We start from the raw sequence: 26,631 nt of genomic DNA, 5'->3' as shown, positions 1-26,631 counted from the left end.
CTTATGACCTGTAGGTCTCCTTTTTGCTAGTGAGAACATATTTGCCTTGGGGTGGAACACTCATCGTAGTCGGGATCCTTTCCTCACCTTCTTTCCTTTATTTTTTTGGCCAAGTAAGTTGGCTGTGGGAAACGGATTCCTGGAAAGGATATACTGGGTTGTGTGAAATCTGCAGCCATTTACAATATTCAGCTCACCCACTGATAACAGTGCCTGCCTAGTTTGAAAAAGAAAATAGAATGGTATAGTGGCTTTGTTTTACTAGTTCTGGGATCATCTCTTTGCATTAGATAGTTTTGTTTTGTTTTGTTTTTTTCCTTTGAGTGAATGTTGTGGAGGAGGGAAGGATTACTTAATTTCTTTTAGTATGTTCCTCTTGGGTGGGCTTAGGGATAGCAGTATGTATAGTCTGCTCATGCAGAAAACTCATCGCTTCAGTATTACATATTTAAAACTAAACTCCGCTTGTGGAATAACTATTTGGTAAAGCATGAGAAGAAAGAAATTTCTTGTGTTTGTTAACCCTTGTTCTAATTTGCTAGGTCCACAAGCAAGAACTATCCTTATGCAATCAAGTTTACCCCAGGCTCAGTTGGCTACAATATGGTAAAAATAAATCTATTGATTTCTACCAAACTACAAGCTGTACTTACACCTCTATACTGCATACTGTGTTTTTTCTTTCTTTTCCCTCTCCCTCCACTGATAAATCATTATGCTTTGCTGTTTTTAATGCATAGCTTTATAAAACAAAACCTTCAGTCTTGTCCATATATTGATATTACTCTAGTCCACAAAAAAGAGTATCTTTTGTTATGCACATAGATGGTTTTTATGTTGGATTTTAATTATAGGTTTTTTAGACAGACCGAATATTCAGCCTTCTCCCTCTTCTGCCTCCCCTGGCATACGTGCTACAGCAGTAGTACAAGTTATGTGTGTGCACAGGTAGTACAAAAAGGAAACAATGCAGAACCACACTTTCTTTGGGGCTTGTCTGCCTCCTGTACTGATTATATGTGAATTTCTAAGGGCTTATTTCCAAGGGGCTGGAGTTATGTCCTTTAAATCATCGATTTTAAAAGGCAGATTTGTCTTGGCTTCTCATTTCCTTTCCAAGTTCTTGTTTGCCGAAGTTTGTTGTGTTCTTTTATCATGATGTGGATTGGCCTCTCTCCTTCGTACTTTGGAAGCTTATACCTTCTCTGTACTGTGTAGTGTTTCTACTTTATTATTGTGGTAGTATTTAGTTACTGTTGGTTTATGGTTACCTTTGATGGCTTCTCAAATGGCCTTCATACCACTTTTGTATATTTTTAATTTCCAGGTTCCCCATGCAAATTATTTCTAATTAACTTCTCTACTTCATAAGTATTTACTTGAAAACCATTGGCAGCTCACTAACCCATCTGACTTTTGTTGTGTGAGGCTGTCAATTGTGTTGTAGCTCTAATCTAGTGGTTCAATTGCACTTGTTTTCTTTGCTAAACAGTAATGTTTTTCTTAGCTCTTCAAAAGCACTGTCTCCTTCTCTGTTTCCTAGCAAAGCTACTATAAGGAAAAAATAGCAACCCAGTCATCCAGCAGATGATCAGCCAAAAAATACTGTGCTTGCTCCCAGTGCTTCAACTAGGTTGTGTGGGCAGGGGAATGACGTTAGCATACTCCAGTTCTAAACATAACTGTTTTGATTTTTGACACTCAAAACTGCCAACTCTACTGTAATAAGGAATGGATTTTACAGCTTCTGTTGGCCTGAATATTGGTCCTTTTCTTGATTCTTAATCATGGCAGTGGGACCACTGTACCTGTTCTCTGGGGCAAGACTTGGTCTGTATTGGGGGCAGACTCACTGACTCACTAATAGGCACATAAGGTAAARCATAGATGTACAGCATGTCAGCTAATCTGTAGCAGCTGTTTCAGTATTTCCCTGATAAAGATGTTGTACTCGAACAGTTAGGGTAGCTGATCAACTCTATGCTTGCATTCTGGCTTTTTGTTCTGGTAGCTTGTTCCTGTTCCCCAACCCGCAGAGCAGTATCACAAGCATGGATCAAATGGGGCTATAACAGTCTTCCAAGTTTAAAGGTACAGAGTCCTGGACCTTTGAGACATCAAAAGAATATCTCRGTTGTTCACAGTAGATTTCCACAGTATTGTGGAAGGTTTTCCTGTATTACTGGAGTCAGCAGCATCTTAGGGAACAAAGCTGATGCTTACACTGTTAAATTTTGTGTAGTACCACCTTAATATGAATAAAAGCATTTCATGCCTCTGTCAGGTTTAGGCCATCTGGAGACCTTACTGCATCATTTTTATATGTGTGTAATGCTAAATTGTTTTTGTGCCTTGTCAGGACTAGAACATTAGTGGCTTTGATTTTAATGCAAATGTGTATTCTGCAATGTGAGATAGGAGCCTCCAGGGAAGCAGGAGGCCAAATCAAAAATTTCTACAGAACATTTGAGCTGATCCTTTTTTTGAATGATACTGCGTAGCAGATGTTCGTGAGATGTGCAAGAAAATTCCACTGGTTAACTTTACTTACACAGCTTATGATACAGGCAGTACACAAAGAACAAGCAAAGTAGAAGCCATGACTGAAATGATATTGTCAAGGATGTATGCTATAGCAGATGCACACGCAGGAATGTGGGAAATGGAATGATGCATTTTGTTACTGCGTCCTAAATTTATTTTAAAGAAACAAAGTAGTATAAGAAAATCAGTGAAAACAATGAATTAATTTGGAACTGAATATGTCAAAACTGTGCTTTCTAACAGTGATTTTTAATCTTTACTTACTTTGCATCTTTCCTTTAAAAAGGAATCTTTCAGATATTGATCAAGATGGAAAACTTACAGCAGAAGAGTTTATTCTGGCTATGCACTTAATTGATGTAGCTATGTCTGGTCAGCCATTGCCACCTGTGCTGCCTCCAGAGTATATTCCACCTTCATTTAGGTAAATGGTTATGATTCTGTAATCTCATTCCTAATTCTTTGTTTCATTTGGGAAACCTCTGACCTGTCCTGTGAATGTAAAGAACAAAAGGTTGAAAAATACCTCTCCTTATCTTTGTATTGCATAGGTGTCACAGAATGCTTCTAGTTGGGAAGATGCTTGTTTAGCTTTTGGTTTTCTTAAAAATACTGGATACTGGAAATAGCTCTGTCACAAGAAGTCCTTGTAAGAATACAGTTCTTGTCAATGTTTTATGCTACCACACCTTCTGAAAACTTTGTCTGGCAATGAGAATTTAAAGGGTTTTAATTCAGACTTATCCTTCTGTACAGCAAATGAGTTGTATTAGAATTCAAAATACCCTGAATTTGCACTGTAGGAAATTCTGATTTTTTTTTTTTTATATACAATTGTATCTGTGAATCATAGTGCTGAGTCATTACTTCTGTTTCTCCATTTCACTTTTTTGTGGAGGAACGGGTGGGAAGACAGGAACAGCAATGGAGACAAACCTTTGCATACAATCATAGCTTCATGTTCTTTGAATATACTCCTGAAGATGACAATTTTTTGTTTATTCCATGTGGTGTCTTGTTTTTAGCTTAACTAGTGAACTCTTTCTCTCCCTTTGCAACTTTTGCTGTTGTCTAAGTCACCATTTTCCAAACTCCAGGCTGGCCATAAATTAAAGGTCTTGGAGACAGAGTGAACACATCAGTCAGCTGCATGGTGCTATGAACTTTGAACTGGGTTGCTGAGGACATGAGAGTGTGCTCTCTGGAGTGGACTGTTATCTTAGTTGAAATGGCAGAGTGAAGTGCTAAGGGGAACACTGAGGGAAATGATTAAACATTACATCATTGTATTTAATTTATGATTTCATCACTAAATCATAAGTAAATCTGGCAAGCATAGGTGCTTTTAAGCAGCTTGGAATTATCCTTCTATTGACAGAAGAGTACGCTCTGGTAGTGGCATATCAGCTGTAAGTTCAGTATCTGTAGACCAAAGGTTACCAGAGGAACCAGCTTTAGAAGAAGAACAGCAGCAACTGGAAAAGAAATTGCCAGGTGAGCAAGCAGAAATGGGGATGTATTGTGTGCTGTTATCAGAGAGGCATTATCATCAGGTTATATGCTGTGCAGGAATGATGTTGTATTAAGGAATGTTTTCTTTTCAGATCACTGTGACATGTCAGAGTCATAACCAAGACACTGCTTGGTCCAGCTAATTCTTGACTGTTGACATGATGCTTTTGGCTAATGACAGTCGAGATATGAACGGCTTTCAGGCTACTTTTCTTATGTACTCTTAACCAAAACAGTCCTATTATAAGACTACAACAAAAACTTTTTACCACCCCCCATCTCCTAACTTAGGTGGAGTATAGTTTGGCTTACATACAAGATCACAGCATGCATACAAAGGCCTGTATTATTGCAGTCTGTGTACCAGTATGCTCTTTTTATACAAGCTRTGTCAGCTCTGCTTTAAAAAAAAAAAAAAAGTGTAAGGCCTCCTAGATGCTAAATGGCAACCTAGCGAAAAATTTATCATCAATGACTCCATCCTCAGCTGTCACAATAGGAAAGAATAATAAGACCTAGCAGCAATCTGAGACAAACCTTTGGTTCTTAGAGCGTGTTTCTAGTTCTATTAGAGAAACAAACCAGGTTTTATTCTGTCTCAGGACACTGAAACTGCCACTCATTGCTCATCTGCCCAGAAATTTTACTGGTGGTGTTTCTCTCTCTTTGGCACCGGACAGATGGGGGCAGGAATAGCAGGCCTGTGCACTATGCTCACCTGAATATATTTCATTTGCAGTATGTAAAGGCATTGCTAACGTTGGAGTTGAAAAAGTTCTGTAATTCTCAAAGTCCGAACTACTTGTGACCAAAACAAAATTGAGCATGTGGGTTATAGCCAGACCCTACTATATCTTGCCAGAATTGCAACAAAATGTTGAGATCATGGAGTACATTTGAAGTGGTATTAAATTGCTCTTAAAGTGTTCTAGCGTGTGTCAAAGTTAATGCATTAATGCTTAACTCTATCAAACTTTTGTTTATTAAAGATTCAATGTTTTAAATAGAATATTTTATTTATATAAATAAATATAAGATATTTAATATTAAATATCTTAAGCACTGCTGTAGTGGATCAAACCAAAGTTCATTTTGCTTTGCATGTGGTTTTCAATAATGGCTGGTAGCAGATGTTTTCTTCATCCTTTGAACTTCTATTAATCTGCAAGACAGACACCTCCAAGCCAGAGGCTCTATCCACACTGAAATTTGGGTTTAATTACTAGTGGACCAACCTCCATGAATTTTTCGAGTTGTTTAGAACCTGTTTGACCCTGTGCCTGTCCATTTCAAATGGAAAGTATTTCTGTTTGTTTTTAAAACTACTGTAAGGTAACACTTAGGTTGTACCTTAAAGTCATATTAAGAGGAAAGATAATTAATCATTCCCACTTTACCTTTTGAGCACTACTAGTGATTTTAGAAAGCTAAGTGATACTTCTCCTAATTCATATTCTATTCTGTTTTTTTTTCTCAAGTGGAATAGGGCTATTTAGAAGCTTGAGTTGTAGAGGGTTTGTTTTATTTGTTTTGTTCTGAGTCTGTATTTCCTCCCCCCCACCCCCCCCAATCTTTCCTGTTAGGAAATTTCCTTACATTTCTGATCATCCACTGTTCTCTGTATGGTGTTCAGTTTTGCTCTATTTTATTATGAAATAAGGTGACCAGAATCTTGCACAGTGGAAGATGTGGCAACGTGATGGATTTATACAATAGCATAATAATGCTTTTATTCTAAAATCCTACCATTGCTTTGCCCCTTTGATCACAGCTTAGATTTGAGCTGATGTTTCAGTAGACTATCTACAGTAATGCCAACATCCTTCCACAATAATAACCATTTTAAAACTCATGACTCTGTGTATAGTTAGGATTACTATTTATTCCCTGTATGCACTACTTTGTAATCATTAATATTTGAATTTCCTCTGCTGCTTCATTGCCAGATCACTTAGTTTTGAGATTCTTATAAAGGTCTTCCCAGTCAGCTTTTTGTTTTAAAATCTTGGCTATCTGGTATCATCTCCAGACATTACTTTCCACCCTATTCCAGACCATTGTTGAGTATGTTGAACAGCATAATTGCTGTAGAGATCTTTGATGGAAGTTACTGAGAATCTTTCTAGCATTGTGAAAATTGGTAATTTATTTCACCCCTTAATTCCAATTTTTTAACAGTTTATTAATTCCCCAAGGACCTCTGTCTCTTCCTGTATCAGTTTATTCAGGGGGCTCTTGAATCTGTGTGTGAGCAATTCAGATATGACTCTTGCCTTTGGTTTATATTTTATCACTAACTTCTGCTGGCAGTCTGCTGGGTAATTCCTGGCTGCAGGAGGGAGTGAGATTGCAGCGGCTGCTAAAGTGGACCTTGCTAAGGGGCATCTGCATGTTCTGCCCAGTCTTGTCTGGCAATGAAATGTTTGGTCACAGGTGAGATATCACACTCCTGTGTAAGCTGTTTGAGGCACCATGTCTTGTGTTTCTGGAATTTGAGGATTTTGGTATGCAATTTGTAGTGTCAGGAAGGCTCACCACTGCCTTGGCTTAGTTTCTTTAACAGACTTTGAAAACACCCGAGTATTGTTCTGTTGACCCGATCTTTATCAACCTGCTTATTGATAGAAAAGGCGTAGGAGGAGAGCCCAGCTCTGTTTTAGGCTTGAGAGGCAGCTCTTTTATCTATGGGTTTTTCCACATTGTATCGTATTTAGTCATGTATACTTATTGGCAAGAATTCTCTGCTGCTTTCCCCAGTAGGGGAGTAGACTAACTGGTCTGTAGCTTCCAGGATCATTGTTCTGTCTTTTCTTAAAGACTGGTGTTGCATTTGTCATTTTCTAGTCTTACAACACTGATTAAAGGATGAATTGCATTGCACAGCTAGTAGTTCATGAATTTTGTATTTGAGCTATGGATTAGCATTGTCTGGATTTGACAACTTGTTTCTCTTCAGTTTATTGGTTTTGATTATGCTTTTGTTCTAAAGCCATTTCTGTTCCCAGTTTGAGAAGAACTAGAATGTATAAACCTTTCACTATATCTAATGTATAGATTTTCCACTATAAAGATCTCTCATAGAGTGAATGAATGAATCCTTCTTCATTGGTTCTACTAAATCTAGCTGGATTTTTTTTTTTGAGGCATCTGAAAGTTTTTATTGTTGGCTTTTATGAGTTTTTAGCAGCTTTCCCTTAGATAAATCAACACAGGCCAGTAATTATGTATTTCATTTAATTTGGTAGAATTTGTTCTCTTCAATTTTTGTACTTTGGATACACTTTGTTTTCTTACCTCTAATAGCTATCTTGATTTTGCTGAGTAACCACCCTCGCTTGTTGGGCAGTCCTCTTAGAGCTTGGTGCTGCTTCTTGGTGATACGTGTTTTATCTGAGCCTTCAATAAGATATCTTAAGCAATGTCAATGCTGCTTGTCAGCATTTTGCCCTTCTGAGTATTCCTTTTAACTGACTTGCTTTATTTACACACATTTTTCTTTTTCTTTATTTTATTTTTTCTCTTTTACCCACTTTCTTAGATCAATAGATATTATAATCATATTCTCTATCAGAATATTCTTTGAACCCAGTGCCTAATTTGAGTGAAACCCGACAGAGTCAAAGACCTCAAAGAGATTAAATTTCTTCAAGTTTCATGAAATTTGGTGGTTGGATATAGGGAAGAAGCCCAAATTTAGGAAAAGACGAGGAGAATTCAGCTGGTTCAGCAGATGTCAGGTCAACGTGTCAAACAACTGGTGCATACACCCTTCAAAGTAAACATGTGCTATCTCTTTGATAGTTAGTACATCTCTTTGAGATAGCATATCTCTTTGATCTGCATGCCAAAACTAAAAATGTTGGACATGAGAGGAGAGAAATATAGAATATGGGTGGTGGAAATGGGACATAGAGGATATAAAAAGAAAAAGAAGGTGATGCGGAGGGAATGATTTTGGGGAACTGGAGGAACTGTAAGGGAGGGGCCTGGGAACATGGATCAAGGGAAGGACAATCTGTGACATTGCAGAGGGATGTCAGGGACCCAGTGCTGGGGGAAGAGCTGACAGAAGGTGCGAACCTGCGGGAATCCAGTGTTCAGGAGTTCTGCTGCACCAGAACTTAAGTTAGCCATTCCTTTTCTTGGCAGTAGTGAGTAATCTTATGAAAATATAAAGTTTAAATACATTCTGGTCACGTGCGTTTGCTTTCTGATAATATCTTCAGCCGAATTCTGTGCATTACTTGTGGCATCTAAAATCGAGATGTTGGTTCTTATACTCTTGTTATCACCAAATGTATGGTGGAACTCCACACCCTTTGTCCACATGCGGGATTTGATTGTCTGAATTATACCCACCTTGCTGGGCTTTGTGGAGGAACTTAGGAGCCTGAGGAACTGGACCTGAAATTCCTGCCTTAGTTTCCTAAGGATATGGGTTTAAAGGGAGCTACAGTATAAGTGCTAATGACAAAAACCTGGAACTACCCATAGAGCTACATTATTAGTAGTTGAGAACAGCTTGTAATACTGTTGGAAGATTGTTTCACTTTGCAGACAATTTTGATTTAGTGTTCATGGATCTTTAAGTCAGTAGCAAAGTTTAATTCTCCTTTGCCATGTGTTTCCATGCATTAAAGTCACATTTGAAGATAAAAAACGTGAGAACTTTGAACGTGGCAATCTAGAACTTGAAAAACGGAGGCAGGCTCTCCTGGAACAGCAACGCAAAGAACAAGAGCGCCTAGCACAGCTGGAACGGGCAGAGCAGGAAAGGAAAGAACGTGAGCGACAGGAGCAGGAACGTAAAAGACAACTGGAACTAGAGAAACAATTGGAAAAACAACGGGAATTGGAACGGCAGAGAGAAGAGGAAAGGAGGAAAGAAATAGAAAGACGAGAGGTAACCATATGTAAGGAAGGTGGTTGTGTATGGAAAGCAGATATATTTGATTAGAACAAAATAGAAAGTATACATGAAATATTTTGCCATCTTTATTTTTAGTAAGCAAGCATTTAAAGAATGAACTTAAATTTCTGGTATTTTGAAGGTAAGGAAATAATTGGCCATCTCTTCCTGCACTTCTCATGCAAAATGAATGAATCAGGCATTTAGATCCAGGAAAAGTGCTCCTAACCTCCAGCTTTTTTAAAACGAATTAATAATTCTTTTTTTTTTTCCAATGTAAAGAGATGCTTGAATGAATGATGAAAAACTTCTGGGCGTTGGTGACATTCATGCTTTTCCTGTGATCAGTTAATTCCTTAAAGAAAACAGATATTGGTTAATTTAACAAAAGCTATTACGTTCTCACATTGCCAATTAATGATGCATTCAGTGCAGTAGCATTTGACTGTTCTTTGCAAAGCTGCAGAATGCCTGATGTTGGAGGAAGATTTGATGCTGTCCTGGAGAGTCCTTGAAGTCTTAATATGAAATTTTTTTAAATAAGAAAATTGAATCTTGGGAAACTTGTTAAAATGGAAGAATATTATGGTTGATCACATATCAGCTAGAGAGTGAAGCCCCATTTCACCAGTGCTTTCAAATAAGGATTTGAGCAATTCGATAATTCCTCTGCTTATGTGTAGGTACATACTTAGACCACAGTTTAGCAGTGTATGTATAATGTTTTAACTGCACATTGGAATATTAGTGATTAGAATAGTTTCTCAAAATGGATCTTGCATATATTTTTTCTTTCTTTCTTTCTTTTGGTTAAATGCTAAAGGCTGCAAAAAGGGAACTTGAAAGGCAAAGACAACTTGAGTGGGAACGTAATCGTCGGCAAGAATTACTAAATCAAAGAAACAAAGAGCAAGAGGACATAGTTGTTCTGAAGGCAAAGAAGAAGACCTTAGAATTTGAGCTGGAGGCTCTAGTAAGTGATTGCRTTGCAGATGAAACACATGAGCACGGTAATGAGTGTGATATAATCATGTATGCTTTCTAAAATTTTATAAGTATAGAATAAAAGTACTTTTTAGTTTTCAAAAATACACAAGATCCTGACTTGCATGGCAAATCATTTTGATAAAACAGAGATTTTTTTTTTTTCCCCCTGAAGAATGATAAAAAAAATCAGTTGGAAGGAAAGCTTCAAGATATCAGGTGTCGGCTGTCTACCCAAAGACAAGAAATTGAGAGTACAAACAAATCTAGAGAACTGAGAATTGCAGAAATTACCCATTTGCAACAGCAGCTACAGGTGAGAAAATCTTTTCTCTAATTTTGGTTTTAGGCTTACGTTTTGTCCTCCTCACCTGCATCAATATCCTAAGCAAACTTGATAACAAATGTGATGTGGTGTTTCTTTTTCATGAGCAATTGCTGTAGTTAATAGTTGTTTTTGTTTTTTTTTAAGTTTCTTTACTGGTTCTTCACACGCATATAGGAGTGCTTCCTTCACTTGAAGGTATAGCTGCAATTATCACTTCATACTCGTAGAATCTTTTTGTGGGGAGTGGTGAATAAATTATTTAGCTGAAGAAGTTAGAGGATTTTTTTGTGATGAAGAGAACAAAACTTTGGTGTATATTTTTATTGCAGCGATTGCTGTTTGTGTGTTTAAAGAAAAAAATGACTTCAGTAAGGTGACTTGCTGCTGTATTTTTTTTTTTAATTAGAAAATAATGGACTTTCAAAATTGAAACTAGTTAAACCATGCAGTAGTTTCTGATCTAATCCTGGCAGTYGTCTTTCCTTCTATTTATCTAAAGTTCTCTGCCAAATTGAAGATAAATAGGACTGGTTTGATGTCTGCTTTGAATCAAAGAGCATTCTTTACACTTGGTAAAGGTTTCTAGTTAAGTTAAAAGATTTGATTTAGAGATGTTATTTTTATTACATATTTTATATCTCCTGAAATAAATTTCTGGTCAGTAATGGAGGCACTCTCAGTGTGTCTTTACTATTTCAAAGAGGATCTGACATTTCTGTTATGAGGGCTTAAGAAAAAACCTGTCTTAAAACCTAAACCTACTATTCCATTTGAAATCTCTAAGCCTAATTAATACAGTACATTCATTTGAACAAAACCAGCACTTGAAAGTTCAGATTTTTTTATTTTATGCATGAGAATTTTTTGGACTGTTTTCTGGTTTCCTTGTTTCTTAAAACACTTTACACTTCTACTGAAGTTTTGTGTGTACCATTGCACCTTTCACAAGAAGGTATGTGCTATTCTAACCCTTGCATTTTTCAACAAATTGAATCAAATTCACTTTTTATTTTTGTATGTCGTTTCTGTTAACTGCCAGCAATTTTTTTTTAATTGGCAACTACAGTGAGGAAAGAAAGGTAAAGTAACTCTTTTGCTTTTGTCATAATATAACAAATTAAGAGGAAATAATGATACGTCATGGCAAAAAGCGTTAGGTCATTTATATAATAGTAAAGGCCAATATGCTGCAGTTGGGATTGGTTCCTATTATAACAGTCATCGTACTAATCCGTAAGAAAATACAGCTGTTATAAAGAATTTTGAATGAGATTTCATAGCTGTAATAAATAGAAGCTATAATAAATAGAAGGTGCAGGGGAGGAAAAAAATGTGAAACTAACACTTGGGAAACACGTAATGAGAGGGATAATCCATCTACAAGTAGATGTGTTTAAGTAGCTTATTTAAAAGTACTAGATAAACAAATGGCAGTGTCAGTGTTCTCTGCAGACTCTCGCTTTAGCATTTTCTAGTTTCTTTAATCATCTGCTTGGCTGACTGTAGATGTGCTTTCTTTACCTAATTCTTTTATGTATTGGTTTTAACTGTATCAGCATGAAAGGAAAAAGTGAAGGAGGGTAGAAGGATTTTTCAGCGCTCTAAATTTTTGTTTATGCTACTCATTGCCAAATCACAATGGTAGAAAAACAGGTTGCTTTTTTGTTTGTTTGTTTTTTGTTCAGCATTTCAACGTACAATTGCTTTTTGTCTATGAAGAAGACTAATTAGTTTACTGCACTGAAACTTTACTGAAATGTCCAGGTCAAGTAGAGTGAATTTTGCACAGTTGTCTAAATTTTACACTTGTTTTGGAATCATTATTGTATTTGTAGTGATTTTTAACCATCTCTAGTCATTTTAAGTGGTACTAGACAGTATGTATCCAGCAGCCTAATTAATACGCTTTTGACTGTTTGCTTTCTAAATTGCTTTATTGAGAATGACTGCTCCCCAGTAATGAAAACCGCACTTGGCTTTCTTGGTGGTTGGTTTGCTGGATTTTTGGTTGGAGGTGGGGGAGGAGCTTTTTTCATATTGAAAGTAGTAGCTGTGGCTTTGTGGTATTGTCTTCTCTCAGGTGATCATTGATCTCCACCAGTAATGTTTCAGTTCGTGTTGCTTGAGGGATTTGTCACATTTGGCATCATGAGCACGAAATGTCACTAATCAGTAGAAAAGGCCAAATTTTATACAGGGAAAACCTAAAAGAGTGGATTGAGAAATTATGATGACGTTGAATGTATCCTTTTCCCCCCAAATGGTCAGTTTTTCAAATATGCTGTAAATTTTACTATTTAATTTGTAGAGGAAAAAATAAAGGAGTATATAACTGTTTTAAAAGGAGATTTTTCATGTTCTAAACTCTCCATTTGGTTTAAAAAAAACAAAACAATATTGACAATTCTTTGTAGGGTATTATCTCTTTACCTGGAAATACTTTAGTTTGATACACCTGACACTTGTTATGGAAAGATGAGTTAATTAAAGCAAGTAATTATTCTTCAACCTAGTAATTAGTTTCAAGATGGATTTTGATTAAAAWTGTGGAAGAAATTGTATAACAGGAGAATCCTGGGTGATGAAAATTTGTGCTAGTTATAGGAGTCAGTGGTATCTGGTAGAGTGACATTGCCAGCGGTGGTTGGAAGGACACAAACTTCCTGTTCCTTAAGTGTATATGTTTGAGCCATGTTTATACTGTATTGAGGGCTTCTGCTGGTTATCTGCAAGGATTATTTGCCTCCCTCGATACACAGTTTGGCTCCCAAGTAGTTTGGCTTTCCTCTGAAGCACTGGAGATGGGATATGTGGCAGAGAGTCCTGGTGTATCTAGTGGTATCTCAGTTCTGAGATGCCTCTTGCTCAGGGTTTAAGGTCAGAGCAGAGTTTTCCCCCATTAGGTTGAAAAAAACTGGGTTTTAATTGCTGTGTTTGCTTTCTGCTCTTATATGGGACATCATTCAATTCTTGTTGTTGCATGAAAATACAGTGTTAGTGATGCTATTAGTTTCTTCTGTTCCAGTGTCTGGTAGTTCTGTATGTCTGTGTTTTCAGTCGAATTAAAGGGTGTGGAAAGCAGAACTAGTGTGTTGCTGACCATTTTGGACTAGGTATCTATTGTATGGTTGTCTGTGATTAAAGGGAACAGAACTTCACCCTCCTGGTCCCTTGGCATCTTCTGTTCTTAAATGCTCTCCAAAATATTCTGTGTATTAAAATTCAATAGTCTGGAGCTTAGAAGTATTCTGCCTTTTAAAAATAAACAGTCTAGGATTACACTCCACCCTGAAATATTGCCTTCTATTAGTTTTTGTGCTTCAAGAATGGTAATTTTTGTGTAAATCCTATCTCAGTTAAGAGATTCATTCTGCTATTTGTCTTTGTCTTATCTAAGGGCTTCTCAAAATGGAATGATAGGATTATGATACCCTGTGTTTTGAAAGCTGTTTTTTTTTTTCTCTCTCTTGCAGTTTATCTATCAATATATTTAGTCAACTAGGTGCTGCATTTCTTGGGTCATACTACTTGAAAACTTCATTTCCATGATGCCTGTGTGCTATACTAATTTAATAATACTATTTAAAATCTTCATCCCAAACTTTGACGTAGGACATGCAGGTATTTGGGCCAGGGAGGTGGTAGAAGGGGCAAGTGCTGAACACAAGGGACAGTGTTTTGTGTGTATTTTAACAGCACGCTAACTGTGGTGGTTGGGAAGGAGGCAGGCCCCTTGGCAAATAGTTTGGAAAATGCTACCTTATATATTGCTGTTTCTCATTTGGTTCTAGGTAGGGACTGATAGTCCCATGATAGGAATATGTGGCCTTTGTGATATCCTTGAAGGGCTGAAAAAGATCTCGTGTTATAGGCAATGCAGCTCAACAATGAACTTCATGTGTAACTCCTGGTAGTCAAATGCATAGTTTATCTTAATTTTGATACTTTGTGAATTCAAAGTCCTTGATTCTGCTGTGTGACCAAAGTATGCTGGTTGGAATGAAAGAGATTACAGTAGTCTGTGCTTGTTATGTAATCTTAAAATCTGAGGCCTGCGCTGTTGTGGCCCAATCAAAACCAGCCAGGAGTGAAGCGAGGCAACCATGAAGTCATTTCAGCGCAGTCAGCTTTGTGTTCTTGCAACAAGAATTAAAAACCTTTCATGGGACTCACTCTGGGATTAAGCAATTAGATGACAATTATTCTTAGAGTTGTATTATGTCTTTCCCAACCCTTCGTGACAAATTGAATTTGCCAGATTGTCGGTTCCTCAAAAGACTTCAAGTCAAGACAGCTGCTGAAATAAATTACTTAGCTTGTCTGAAAAGATGAGATGTTGACACTCCGACAGCTTTTATAAATTAAGCTGTTTCATATCAGGCTTCTATAATTTGTTCTGACAACCTGAAGTTGGAGGTCAAGGCTTTTGTGAAAGGTGTATGAAGTAGAACTTCATCTTCCAGAAAGAGCAAGGGTTATATGTGATCCACCAAAGGAGGACTTCTTCATCTGCAAGATCTCCTGTAATTTGTTGGTGCGCAGTCTTATGAATGCATGTTAAAACTGAGAGAGACCCTGATTTCTTTCAAGAGTAGTAAACAGAGATCTGGAACTCAAGTATTTTCATCTAGTAGGGTTTGTGTTGCATAGCTTTTGATCCTAAGGTATTTCTTTAAAACGGGAGCCTTTATTTTCTTCATCTTTTTTTAAAATAAACTGAAAATATTTGTCATTCTATTCCTGATCAAAGTTAGTATTTACTTATTAAAATGAGAAGTAAACTGTTAGCAAGCGCTTGCTTTAACATTTCCTGAAATCTGTCCTTCTCTTTTCTTGCTCTAAATTTCAACTAGTTCTAAAGYGATGTGCATATTCAGTGGGAATTAATTCTAAAGTAATATGCGTGAATTTGGTATGCTCACTTTTTTGTTTTTTTTTGTTTAAAAAAAAAAAAAAGGCAGAAGCTAGGACAAACTGGCAGACAACTATTTCTGAGTGGTGGTACCACACAGATAGTGCTTAGATAAAAAAAAAAAACCCAAAAAACCAAAAAACCACAAAACAAGAAGTCATACAGCTAAGGTCATCAGTCACCTTTTTGCTTGTTTCTCATTTTCTCCTCCCTTGTTATTTTCTGTTCAGGAATCTCAGCAGATGCTTGGAAGGTTGATTCCAGAAAAGCAATTACTCAATGACCAACTAAAGCAAGTTCAACAGAACAGTTTGCATAGTAAGTATATTTTTATATGTGTCCAAGTCAGTTTGTGTAGCATATGATCTTACATTGCACAACATACTGTGCAATATATTTTTTATCTTGGAAGATGCATGTTGAAAAATGGTGCTTTCTATGACCTGAAATTCTCCATGTAAGAAAATATTTATTTGACAATATGTTTAAAAACAGGAGATTCTATTCTTACTATCAAACGAGCCTTAGAAGCCAAGGAACTAGCCCGTCAACAGCTACGAGACCAGCTAGATGAAGTAGAAAAAGAAACCAGATCTAAACTTCAAGAAATTGATATTTTCAATAATCAACTGAAGGTAATTGTAGACTTTTTAACCCTCTCTTCTAAGTGTTCAATTAATCACTTTCTACCTTGATCATGGGAAAATACATTGAACTAAAATGATTGATTCAGAATATTAGTGTTGGACACATTCTGAAATCTATCATTTCTTTGTTTAAAGAAAGTGCTACTGAGCATCTAAACTCAGAGTTTGAATCAACTTAATCCAGAGAATCTGTTTAAAAATAAATTTGAGCTCTGATTCTAGATCTGAGATGCTCTGTAAAATTGCCAGTTTCTGCCCTTTTGCATCAAAGGAGGGCAAGACTATAGTAGATCAGGGAATATGCTGGAATCAGTGCTTCAAATTCARATAGTTGTGACTTGATTTTCTGCTTATATGCAGAGTTTTTATCTGGTCTTTATAAACTCATACTTGTTCCTAAATGTAGTTGTGTCTTGTTTGTGGTTTCATGCTTTATTGATCAGTCTGCTGTTGAAACTGTGTGATTTGTTTATTTTTTGCATAATAAAACTGCAGAAATTGAAAAAGTCAGTAGAGGAAGAATATTCTTCAGAGAGAAGTTACAAACCAGTCTTCAGTTCCAAATTTTTAATAGCAGTCATATTTTCTTTTTTTCTTAATGAAAGTAATATTTTAATGTTGAAGTATTCTGTCTGCAAAGTTAACCAATGRTTTCTCCTGAAAGCTGGCTAGAAAAATATTCAGTTTCCTGCAAGATGTAATAATTTGTGCTACAAGTATTTAGAAGGAAAAGAACAATAATCAATACATTAATGTCTCTGTTTCAAAATCACATCAACTATGGTTACATTATATGCTATAGGGTGAAAGGCGTGTTTCAAGTTAAGCAATAATTAATATTAAAATTACTAATAAATATAGRAAAAACAAAAAGCTGTAGGCCATACCACTAGCAGTCTCCATGCCAATTTAGAGAGATTCTCGTGTGATCTTAGGCAGGGAGGTGGAAAGGGGAGAATCATAAGAGACACAAAACCGAGCAAAATATTCACAGGATTTTTTTTTTTGTCTTTTTTTAAAGAAAATGGAATGACTTACCTCAGTTACATCTTAAAATGTTGTGCTTTTGGGGTGACATTTTTAAAATGAATCCTTTTGCAGTGCTTTGCAGATAAATATGACCAAAACACATTCATTCTAAAATTAGTGTCAGCACTCGATTTGATCATGAGTGACCCAAACAGTTTATAAATGGGTAGGGGGTGAATAATYTTAGTCCTGTGACACTAAGGAAAATAATTTAAATTCAGTTATTTAGATATTGAACAGCTCAACTTAACAAATAACAGGCTAGTGATGATTAAAAATTGAAAATTCAGATTAAGCAAAGACATTGATTTATCAAAGTGTCTGTTATCCATCCAAGAATAAATTGTCTAGCTGTAAACTGTTTTTCAGTTGAATAGGAAAATTGATTTCTGTGTTCAAATTTTAGTATTTAGAATTATCACTTAAAATGATAAAAGTTAGCTCTGTGGACTTTTTTTAAGGAAAGCTTCAGCAAACTTCCTCAGACCCAAGATACTGAGTTCTTGATTTCATAATGTGTAGTAGAAGCAGTGCTTAATAGGAAGATCACTTTGTGATGCTGTATGTTAGTATTTTTGCCTTGCTGCAGCTCTCTTGCTTGCTGGAAGAGATGAGTTTTAGAGGAGGAAAGACAAGTTAGTGGGACAGTTGTGCTACTGAAACTGAGATGGGAGCTTAATTCAGAGAGAGTTGTAACTTCTTTTTATAACTTCACTAGGCTTGCAAGATATATTTGGTGGGGGGCCTGGATTTTTTTATTATTAGACTTAAATGTCAACTTACTTCCCTTTCCTGGGCTCCGCATAATAATGGGATTGTTCTAGTACTCTCACTAGCAGAGAGACCACCTAGATGTTGTGTACGCAACAGTGATTTAATGGCCTTCGTTCTTGCGGAGGGAGCTCTCAGAACACCTTGAATGTGAGACCTTATGCACAAAACAAGTGAAAGTTTTCTGGAGACTCTCTTAGTCTTAGCGTTTTGTGTGAAGTGGAAGCCAAGTTCTCATACCAAGTCAGAACGCTCCTGTTCCTTATGGAGTAACATTGCTCAAATCAAAGTAGTCTGAATTTGAATAATTCTCAGAATCTTTTAATCTAAACAGGCAAAAGTCTGTGACTACTTTTTGGTAACTGTCAGTGGAAAGATGGCTCCAATATTTGAATTTGATAGACAATTGCTTATATATAATTGCCAAATAAATAATTTCCCTAGTTAAGAGAGGAATTTTTTGTTTGTTTATTAGTAACTGGGTGCATAAATACAGTGGTTTCTTTTTATGCTACAATACCTTCCAATTTATATAATTATCAGTCAACTGCATAATGCTCACATTTAAATAGAAAACTTTTTCAAGTAAATGTATCAAAACTACTACCATGTCTGACTTCTAAATATAATAAAGGCTTGTTATTTTGTAAACTAAGGGAAAATATGTAAAGGTGGGCAATATCTGTAGGCTTGAATATTTATTTTTTAAAAAATAAGTTTAAAACTCCATTTTTAATCAAAGCACTTCCTAAATTGTCTTGTGGGTTTAAAACTGATTGGCTTTTTCTATGATGATCTGCTCTTCCTTTGTGCTCCAGTACACTAACAGAGGTGCCTCTTTGGTGAGGTAGCTCTTAGGACAGCAGCACCCTAGTTAGCACTGCCTCGTGCAGCTTTTGTATACTGTCAAATGGAGGAGCACTGGTGCTTGCCTCATTTTTTTTAAAATGTAACATCTGAACTAGAAGCAGAATGATGTGGCACAGCTACTGTTTGAGAATTACCAGAAAAAGAAGCGTATCTAAATACCGTTTTATGTATATATCATCTTGTAGCATTTTGCAAATGTTTCCTACTGGGAGAGAGAGTAATATGTCTTTAATTAGCTAAAATGCTTAATTTAATAGAAAATAGAACTAAAACTGCAAATACATAGGCCACTGCTCTCTGACTACAAGGTATATGCCAAAGTATTTTATTAGCTTTCATGAAATTCTTAAAACACAGCCAAGTTCATGGCAATATTAAATTATAGCATTTTATCATCAATATTGAAGTTTATCCCTTATCCTTTTGACTATGAACATCTATTGCCTTTAATTCTGCAAAACTAGATTTTTAATTTATTCTCTTGAAACAGGCTACACTTGATCTACTGATAGCAGATACCAAACTAYGCTGAGATAATGCTCAGTACAAGATAAAATGAACAATTTCACTAATATCTAGTGTTCCTTTTCATTAATGAGACCATATATCAAGGTTTACTTGAGGTACTAATGTATTTTAGCTTACAGGTCAGCTTTTTAACACTATCGTGTACAGTGGATTGCACTGCATTTGCCTACGTATTATGTAGTATTTTATGCTGTGCAGTAAGTGAACACTCACAGTTGATGTTAAATTAGCTCATCTTTGCTTTTTGTCTTAGTAGCATGTACGAGTGACCAGAGAGAGAAATGATTTTTCACTGTGTTTTTTTTTTTTATCCCTAAAAAATAATGGATTTAAGTTCTTCTGATTGTTCCTTTGGAGCTTGAGCACTCCAGTTACTTATTTTTTTTCCAGTCAATATCTCAAGAGTTTAAAATATTTAAAGAATTGTTTTCTTTTCAAAAACTCTGGAGTATAAAATATTATCAGTGTTTCAGAGCACGTAGATGCAGATATCTTTTATTGAATGTCTATAGAGTTACAACCACATGGTTTGAGGAAGAAACTGGTAGGACTTAGAAGTCAAACGCCACTATGGTTTTAGCTTAAAGCTAAAGTGCTTTTTTGGAAAAGAGTACTTTTTGGCAAAGAAATAGGTACTCTAGCTAGCTTCCAAGTGGACAGATATCCTTTTAAATCAGATTGAGGCATTTTATCAGAGAAAGTAGTAGTCTTGTGGACTATGCTGTGTTTGGCTACAGAATAAGTGACCCAGTCTTTAACAAGGTTGAAAATCAGCCACTTATTTTTATGCTTAAATATGGTTCAACGAATCTAGATTTAGGTACTCTTTAAAAATCTTAACCTAGAAATCTAACAATTAATATTGATACAGATATTAGTAAAATGTAACTGATGCTTGTTTATTTCTTCTACTTTATAAAATAGTTCTTTGCAATAGAAATTTTTGTATTAGATTTTCTGTTCGTATAAGTATGGTTCTACTATAATTTAGCTTTATAAATTCTTTCTAAATTCAGTTTAAATTTACATTTAAATTTTACAAAGATCAGCCATTACGCTCTGTCAGATAAAGCAATTAAAATAATTCTTAATACAGTTCTTGTCCCCAAAGACCAAATAACCACTTAATATAACTCAGAAGAATCACGTATTTAGGGCTTATTGGTGTTAATGCACGGGAGAAAACCACTGAACTAGTGTTTCAGAAATATGTTAATGTGGCTGAGAAGCTCTTCTCAGTGCCTGGAAGAGGTGGTGAACATCCAGAATCAAGTTCTTGAAAGTGTTTTACATTTTGTGTCATGTTGCAGTTGTTGTCAGTCCCTGTCTGGTCAGTGTGCACGGGACAAGTCTTGCCTATGAATGCCTGTTTACATTTGAGCATTTCTTTCTTCCAGTCAGTGGCAATGGAAGATGCAATGCTGCAGTGCCTGGCAGTTCTCCTGGGCTGCGTCAACTACTTAGACTCCTTTCTAAAGGTCTCCATGCCCTACTCAGGCAGTACACAACTATCTCAATCTGAGTGATGAACCTCCTCCAGTTATGTGCTTCACTTTACCATAAACAGATGAGTGTGCAGTGTTTAACTAAGTTAGTATTTAGTAAGAGGTGCTAGCACTAAAACGTACGCAAAGATAAGAGTTTGTAATTTGATTCTTTATCTAATCCTTAATGCCTAGATGAGGAGCATGGCTTGAATTACAACCTGGGCAAGGTAGTAGTTAGTTATTTCTTTTGCATATCTGACATGTCAAGGTTTTAAGTTAATTGCCTATTTTTGGTCATGATGTTCAGAATTTTTAAACAGAAATCACTTTTATATTAAGTATTCCTACAGAGCAGTGCAAATTTGTGATTCTGGGTATGAGAGAGATGGCAATACATTCCCCTTGTCAAATCCCAAACCAGATCAATCAGCTGTAATACGGGGTGAGAGGAGGAACTGACTCTGTCGAGGACCAACCAGGCATTTTGCGAGCTGAGGAATGGGGTAGCAGAGCATTGCTGCAGGAGAGCCTCAGTGAGCACAGAACTGTAGGGTTCTTTTCTCTGGGATCAGATGCTCTGGCTTGCCTCAAGGGGAGATCTGGTGATGGAAACCCTGGGATGTGATCCTTGAAGAGTGTCCTAAACTCTCTCGTCTTTTGGTCAAAAGGCAAAATCTGGGCTTAAACCATTACAGTACAACAAGTTCAGGTTTTCATAGCAATATGACTTGTCTGTATGCAGTGAATATTACTCTGCTGAAATTCATATTTTAATTCATATTCAATATTATGTGGGTGCCTAAATGTGGCTATTGCAACACCTAAAAATTACTTCTGTACTTGTTGGTCTGTTTGTGAATTAAGTAGAAAGGTAACAGTTTTTTCTGCTTTTGGGTTAAGATATGCCTTGTCCTGCACRCTGCAAATTAACAAAGCGTTGTTATGTCTTCAGAGTTACAGTATACAATTTGCAAATGTACAACTTTAAGTTGCTTGTCTTTGTAAAAGGTGAGCGTAGGACTGTGCTGAATTTCATTCTGTTGACTGTTGAAGTGTTACTATAATTTCGTTCAGTTGGTGTCCTATAGCACTGTGGGAGATCCTTTGCTCTCCCCCATCCTCCCACTGGTAGCTGGCAAAGCATCAGGGATCTGTTGCATAAGATACTGATCAAATCTTTATTTCCTCATAACTGATGCAAAGAAGGCTGTTTATCCCGTTTTTACCTCCAAAACTATTCCATCCAATGCTAGCTGTTTAAACTAGTGTGGATTTTCTGAACTCTTTTAGGTAGGTCACTCTGCAAAATCTCCTCACAAAATACTGAAGTAGCCCATTGGCTTAGTGGGGAGGGAGTAATGTGCTAAAATGTCTGTGGAAAACTTTATTAGTTATAAAAACTGTCCCCTTTATATCCTAAACTTAATGTATGGATAAAGGAGCAAAATAAGCAAACAAAATTGTTTAGCTATTTGGACCTGAATTCAAATGTTGGAGGCTGTGATGCAGCAGTTAATGAGCTGGCTGCATGTCGTCAGTATGGGAAACTACTTTCTTCAGACAGGCATGAAAACATTGCTCATAGCTAGAACACCCCCAGTTTTGTGCTTAGGCTTAACATAAGATGTCTAAGCTATAATTAAAATATAAAGTCAGGACTAGCCTTGTAGTTGGACTTTGAGTGGAAGTAAATAATATCTGGTGCACAGATGTCTTGCAAGTTTTGGCTTGCTTTTATGGATTTGAGAATTAGGGATGGTTTTCTGAAGGAGGGAAAAAAAGGCATATTTGGAGTTAGAGTCCTCCTGAGTCTGTGAGTATAGAAGAACTGAATCATTCTTTCTAGTTTACCCTTTAGTAAGAAATTTGTAAACTAAGCTCAGATACTTTCATTTGGGTTGTCATATTTAAAGCTTTGGGGGTTTTGCCATATTTTGGGGTTTTGCTTGTTTTAATTCTGATGGCCTTAATACTCCTAAGGATTTTAGTTCCACTTTCTTTGCCTAGAGATTATTCCTATTTAACTGCTCAAATGCTGGAATGAATGGGATAAAAATGCAAAGGGGAAGAAAAAGCACACCTGGAAAGCACTGTTACCTAAATAGCTTAAAATTTTGCAAGTAGCAAAAGGTTATCTTCAATGTTGCCTTAATAGAAATACCTGACTATCTCAGTTCTGTCTGTTCAATAGCAACTGCAGTTTGCTTTTGTCTTATGAGGCTAGGACTTAAGATATTGCTTGGAAACTTAGGCCTCATGGCATACAAAGTTAAATGATAGAAGAGGGAATGAATATGAGGGAAAGGTAGAGAAAGTAGAGCAACAAAGGATTTCTAAGCTGAAGCCAGCACTAAAGCTTAACTGAACTTAGGAGTCAAAAATTCACCAGTGCTTTGAATGGCAGTCTCTTTACTTAGGAAAGAGAAACAGCTTGTTAAAATGGTTAATACTACTCAAGATATTTGGTGTTTCACAACAACAGTATTTTGAGCTTCAGGAGCTTTGCACATGCTTAGTTTTGTGCATTTGTAGATTTTTGTAAGCTACAGAAATTCATAACGCTGTTGGCTAGGTGGGAATCTACTTTCATCTGTGCCATTTTCTAATCTCTGTCCTTTTAGACGAATGCTTGTAAATCACTGTATTGCTAATGTTTTTATGGTTGTATAGATATATTTCTCTTTTGCACCTGCATGCATTTTTTGATACAAATAAGAGTTTGGGTGATCATGTAGAGAAGGTGATGTTTGTGGTTCCCATAGAAAAGTTAATTTGAAACAAGGGTCATCTCAATACTTTACAAGTGTGACAACATTAAAGAAACTGAWTTAATAATGTAGAGCTATTGAAAATGACCACTTCAGTTAGGGCTGCAGAAATGCAGAATTTAGTCATAGGCGGCCTGTAGCTCTAGGTGCAGTTGATCAGTTGTGTTCACTGCAGTCTCCTGAACCCTTGTGCTCATTGTTCTTTATGGGCCAACTGCTAAGAACCCATGATACTGAATATTACTAATGCTTTTTTTTTTTTTTTTTTTTTTTTTTTTTTTTTTTTTTTTTTTTTTTTTTTTTTTTTTTTTAAGTAATCCTTTTCCCTAGTCCAAAATCAGGTTATGCATGAATGTTTATAACCATGTGCATTCAGGGTTTGAAAATTTTCCCAAAGGCACTATCCTGCCTGAATAATTATGGAGGTTTTGCAAAAATGGTTTATATTACATTCTGTAATATCTATTCTAAATTCTAAGAATCTGCTAAGCTTTAATGTGACTCTGGAAAATTACTGTGGTCATAAAATATGGTATTGCCCAAATTATCTCCATATTTCAATGAGCTTTGTGTAGTAGTAAAAACTTGTATAGAAACTGATTATCTCTGTAGCAATGTTGAATTCAGTTTTCATTGAAGATAAAATCGAGGATCATTAATAAAATGAGACTGAGAGCTAGGACACTAGGTTCAATTCAGCTTTTTCTAAACTTTCATCCRTTTATCAGAAGTGTTTTTAATACCTTGCTAAGGTCATGTGCTACTCCTCTTCATTATGTAGCTATTTTGACATTATCTTAAACTCTGGTGTTGCCTGGTGTGCAATTTGAAGCACTAATGCATGCATGCATTTCACTAACAAAAAATTTTAGATGCAGGCAAGTACAATCTGTAAATAAACAAATTTTAAAGTTTAACTCTTATGAAACTATAGCTAAGAAGTTACTAATAATGTTGTCAAATTAGTTTATTAAAGCTTTTCTCATTTTGCCCTTTGAATCACTTTTGCTATTTAGTTCTCCCCTTTGTTGCTGTTATGCAGTTTTCTTTATTTCAGTCGATGCACAGGAATGGTTATATGAAAATTTTATTTGGCAAATTTGCCAGACAGTGAGTTTCTGAAAAATTATTCCAATGTATGAATAATACTTAAACGATTAACTGTTTTAATCCCTGAGCAAATTAAGATAAACTTTTTAAGATTTATCTAAACATAACTGTCTGGTATAAGTCTTATAATATATTTCAATAAAATTAGACGTTACTAAGATACCAAGCTTCCTGCTACAGACTTTTACTGGATATTATTGTGTGTACAATATTTTCATCAAACCTTTTTTTGTTTTTTTTTTTTTAGTGTGGCCTCTTTTCAATGAAAATTTTCATTTTTAAGTAAAGTATCCTTTTTTCCTTATAACAGTGAGGAGTTTAGACTCAAAATTCTAGGTTATAGAAAAAGATTCAGGATAAAGTTTATATTTGTGTTAATATTTGGTGTTCATACTGAAAAGAAATCATGAGAAAAGATGACATTTTTATTATATTTTTATATTCTAAATATTTCAAGCTAGTTAGAGCAAAACCAATACTTGTATATGGATGAATACTCTCTTTGCCACAATTTCATCCCAAAGGCATTGCTTAAAGAATTCAATCTTCTGACTATAAAACAATCCTGAAGATTCTTTAGCAGTTTACTTGGCAGGAAAATTGCCATTAACTTCAGAATAAAACCGATAAACTGAAACGATTGCTAGTATGAGCAGCTCAGAGGCCAGATTTATTTATTTATTTTTTTTACAAAATATAATAAGTTTTATTTTGTTTCCTGCTTTGTTGAATTMATTTAAGTGACTTTTCAGATGACATTTTATCAAACTTTTTTTTAAGTCGTATTTAAATAAAGTCTCGCTTGTTTTTTAATTCATTAACATCTCAGGTAATATGAGTAAAAATAGGTAAACAGTAAGTGATTTAGAGAGCTTTGAAATCTACCTTAAATATCTGCCATAGCATTTTGTAATACTGAAAGTTTGAACAGAGATTTCCAAGCATTTACAAATTTTATTATTTCACAATGAAATATAGGGGGCCATTTGTTATGATTCAGGTGGTATATGGTTACACATATTTTACTTTTTTCTCTAGGAGCTGAGAGAAATACATAACAAACAGCAACTACAGAAACAAAAAAACTTGGAAGCTGAGAGACTGAAGCAGAAGGAACAAGAAAGGAAGACAGTAGAACTGGAAAAGCAAAAAGAAGCTCAAAGGTAACAAACTGCTCTAGTTTAAGCTGCCTCTTTGGAGGTATTGGAGTGAAAAGTGTTTTGCAAACAAGTATAATAAACTCTGCATTCCCAGAAACATAATCTGATCTCAAATAATATGTCACTAAATGGGAAGAATATCTAAGACCTACACCAGGTTCCGTTCAGTGCAGATGACCCCTTTTGAAATTGGGGGAATCTCTTGATTTATCTTTGAGTGAAAAGTGTGTTGTGGAGATGAGCTTTTACATCTTTCTGCGACTCTCCACCATCAATGATATATACAGATATTTACAAATTTCAGCAGAGTTACTTAAATGCTTAGTGTGCTCTAAACCTAGAGATGTTCTTGAACAGAGTAACATGTTCTGTCTTTTATACTAAAACAAAATACAGAGCTAATATTTTTTTTTACTACGCATTGGGGAATTTGTTTTTCAGGTGTATCTTTATTGTAAGAAATTTTGTTATAAGAAGTGAATGGCATGTAGGTTAGCAACTAGTTCTCTTCTGACATCATTTAGCTGTAGCTTTTTGTTTTAATTTTTAGAAGTTGTGGTGTTTTTTATACTCTTGATACAGACAGACGTTTGGTCACAGAATCACAGAGTGGTTGAGGTTGGAAGAGACCTCTGGAGATCATCTAGTCCAACCCCCCTGTGCAAGCAGGGTCGCCTAGAGCACTTTGCCCAGGATTGTGTGCAGATGGCTTTCAAATATCTCCAGAGAAGGAGACTCCACAACCTCTCTGGGCAACTTGTTCCAGTGCTCTGTCACCCTCACAGTAAAGAAGTTTTTCCTCATGTTCAGATGGAACTTCCTGTGTTTCAGTTTGTGCCCGTTGCCTCWCGTCCTATCGCTGGGCACCACTGAAAATAGTCTGGCCCCATCCTCTTTACACCCTCCCTTCAGGTRTTTAAACCTATTGATCAGATTCCCCCCTAAGTCTTCTCTTCTCTAGGATGAACAGGCCCACCTCTCTCAGCCTTTCCTTATACAAGAGATCCTCCAGTCCCTTCATCACCTTAGCAGCCCTTCACTGGACTTGCTCCAGTATGTCCATGTCTCTCTT

The 26,631-nt window shown here is 36.0% G+C and overlaps 1 protein-coding gene across 3 annotated transcripts in view; it reads left to right on the top strand.

The window, feature by feature from the left end:
- ITSN1 (intersectin 1) overlaps positions 1 to 26,631 on the top strand; it is a 143,349-nt gene that overhangs the window by 52,537 nt on the left and 64,181 nt on the right. For 2 of the 3 annotated variants that reach the window (XM_026077651.1, XM_026077650.1), the window contains exons 9-17: positions 543 to 606; positions 2,831 to 2,968; positions 3,923 to 4,038; positions 8,697 to 8,959; positions 9,789 to 9,938; positions 10,125 to 10,265; positions 15,420 to 15,507; positions 15,685 to 15,824; positions 25,438 to 25,562. In XM_026077651.1, the coding sequence (XP_025933436.1) occupies positions 543 to 606; positions 2,831 to 2,968; positions 3,923 to 4,038; positions 8,697 to 8,959; positions 9,789 to 9,938; positions 10,125 to 10,265; positions 15,420 to 15,507; positions 15,685 to 15,824; positions 25,438 to 25,562 (1,225 nt within the window). Of the gene's footprint in view, positions 1 to 542; positions 607 to 2,830; positions 2,969 to 3,922; positions 4,039 to 8,696; positions 8,960 to 9,788; positions 9,939 to 10,124; positions 10,266 to 15,419; positions 15,508 to 15,684; positions 15,825 to 20,431; positions 20,513 to 25,437; positions 25,563 to 26,631 lie in introns of all 3 variants that reach the window. The other variant, XM_026077649.1, reaches the window with a different exon arrangement.

Source organism: Apteryx rowi, unplaced genomic scaffold (genome assembly GCF_003343035.1).
Source record: "Apteryx rowi isolate R43461 unplaced genomic scaffold, aptRow1 scaffold_46, whole genome shotgun sequence".
Lineage (NCBI taxonomy): Eukaryota > Metazoa > Chordata > Aves > Apterygiformes > Apterygidae > Apteryx > Apteryx rowi.
This window is presented reverse-complemented; position numbering and strand designations above follow the sequence as displayed.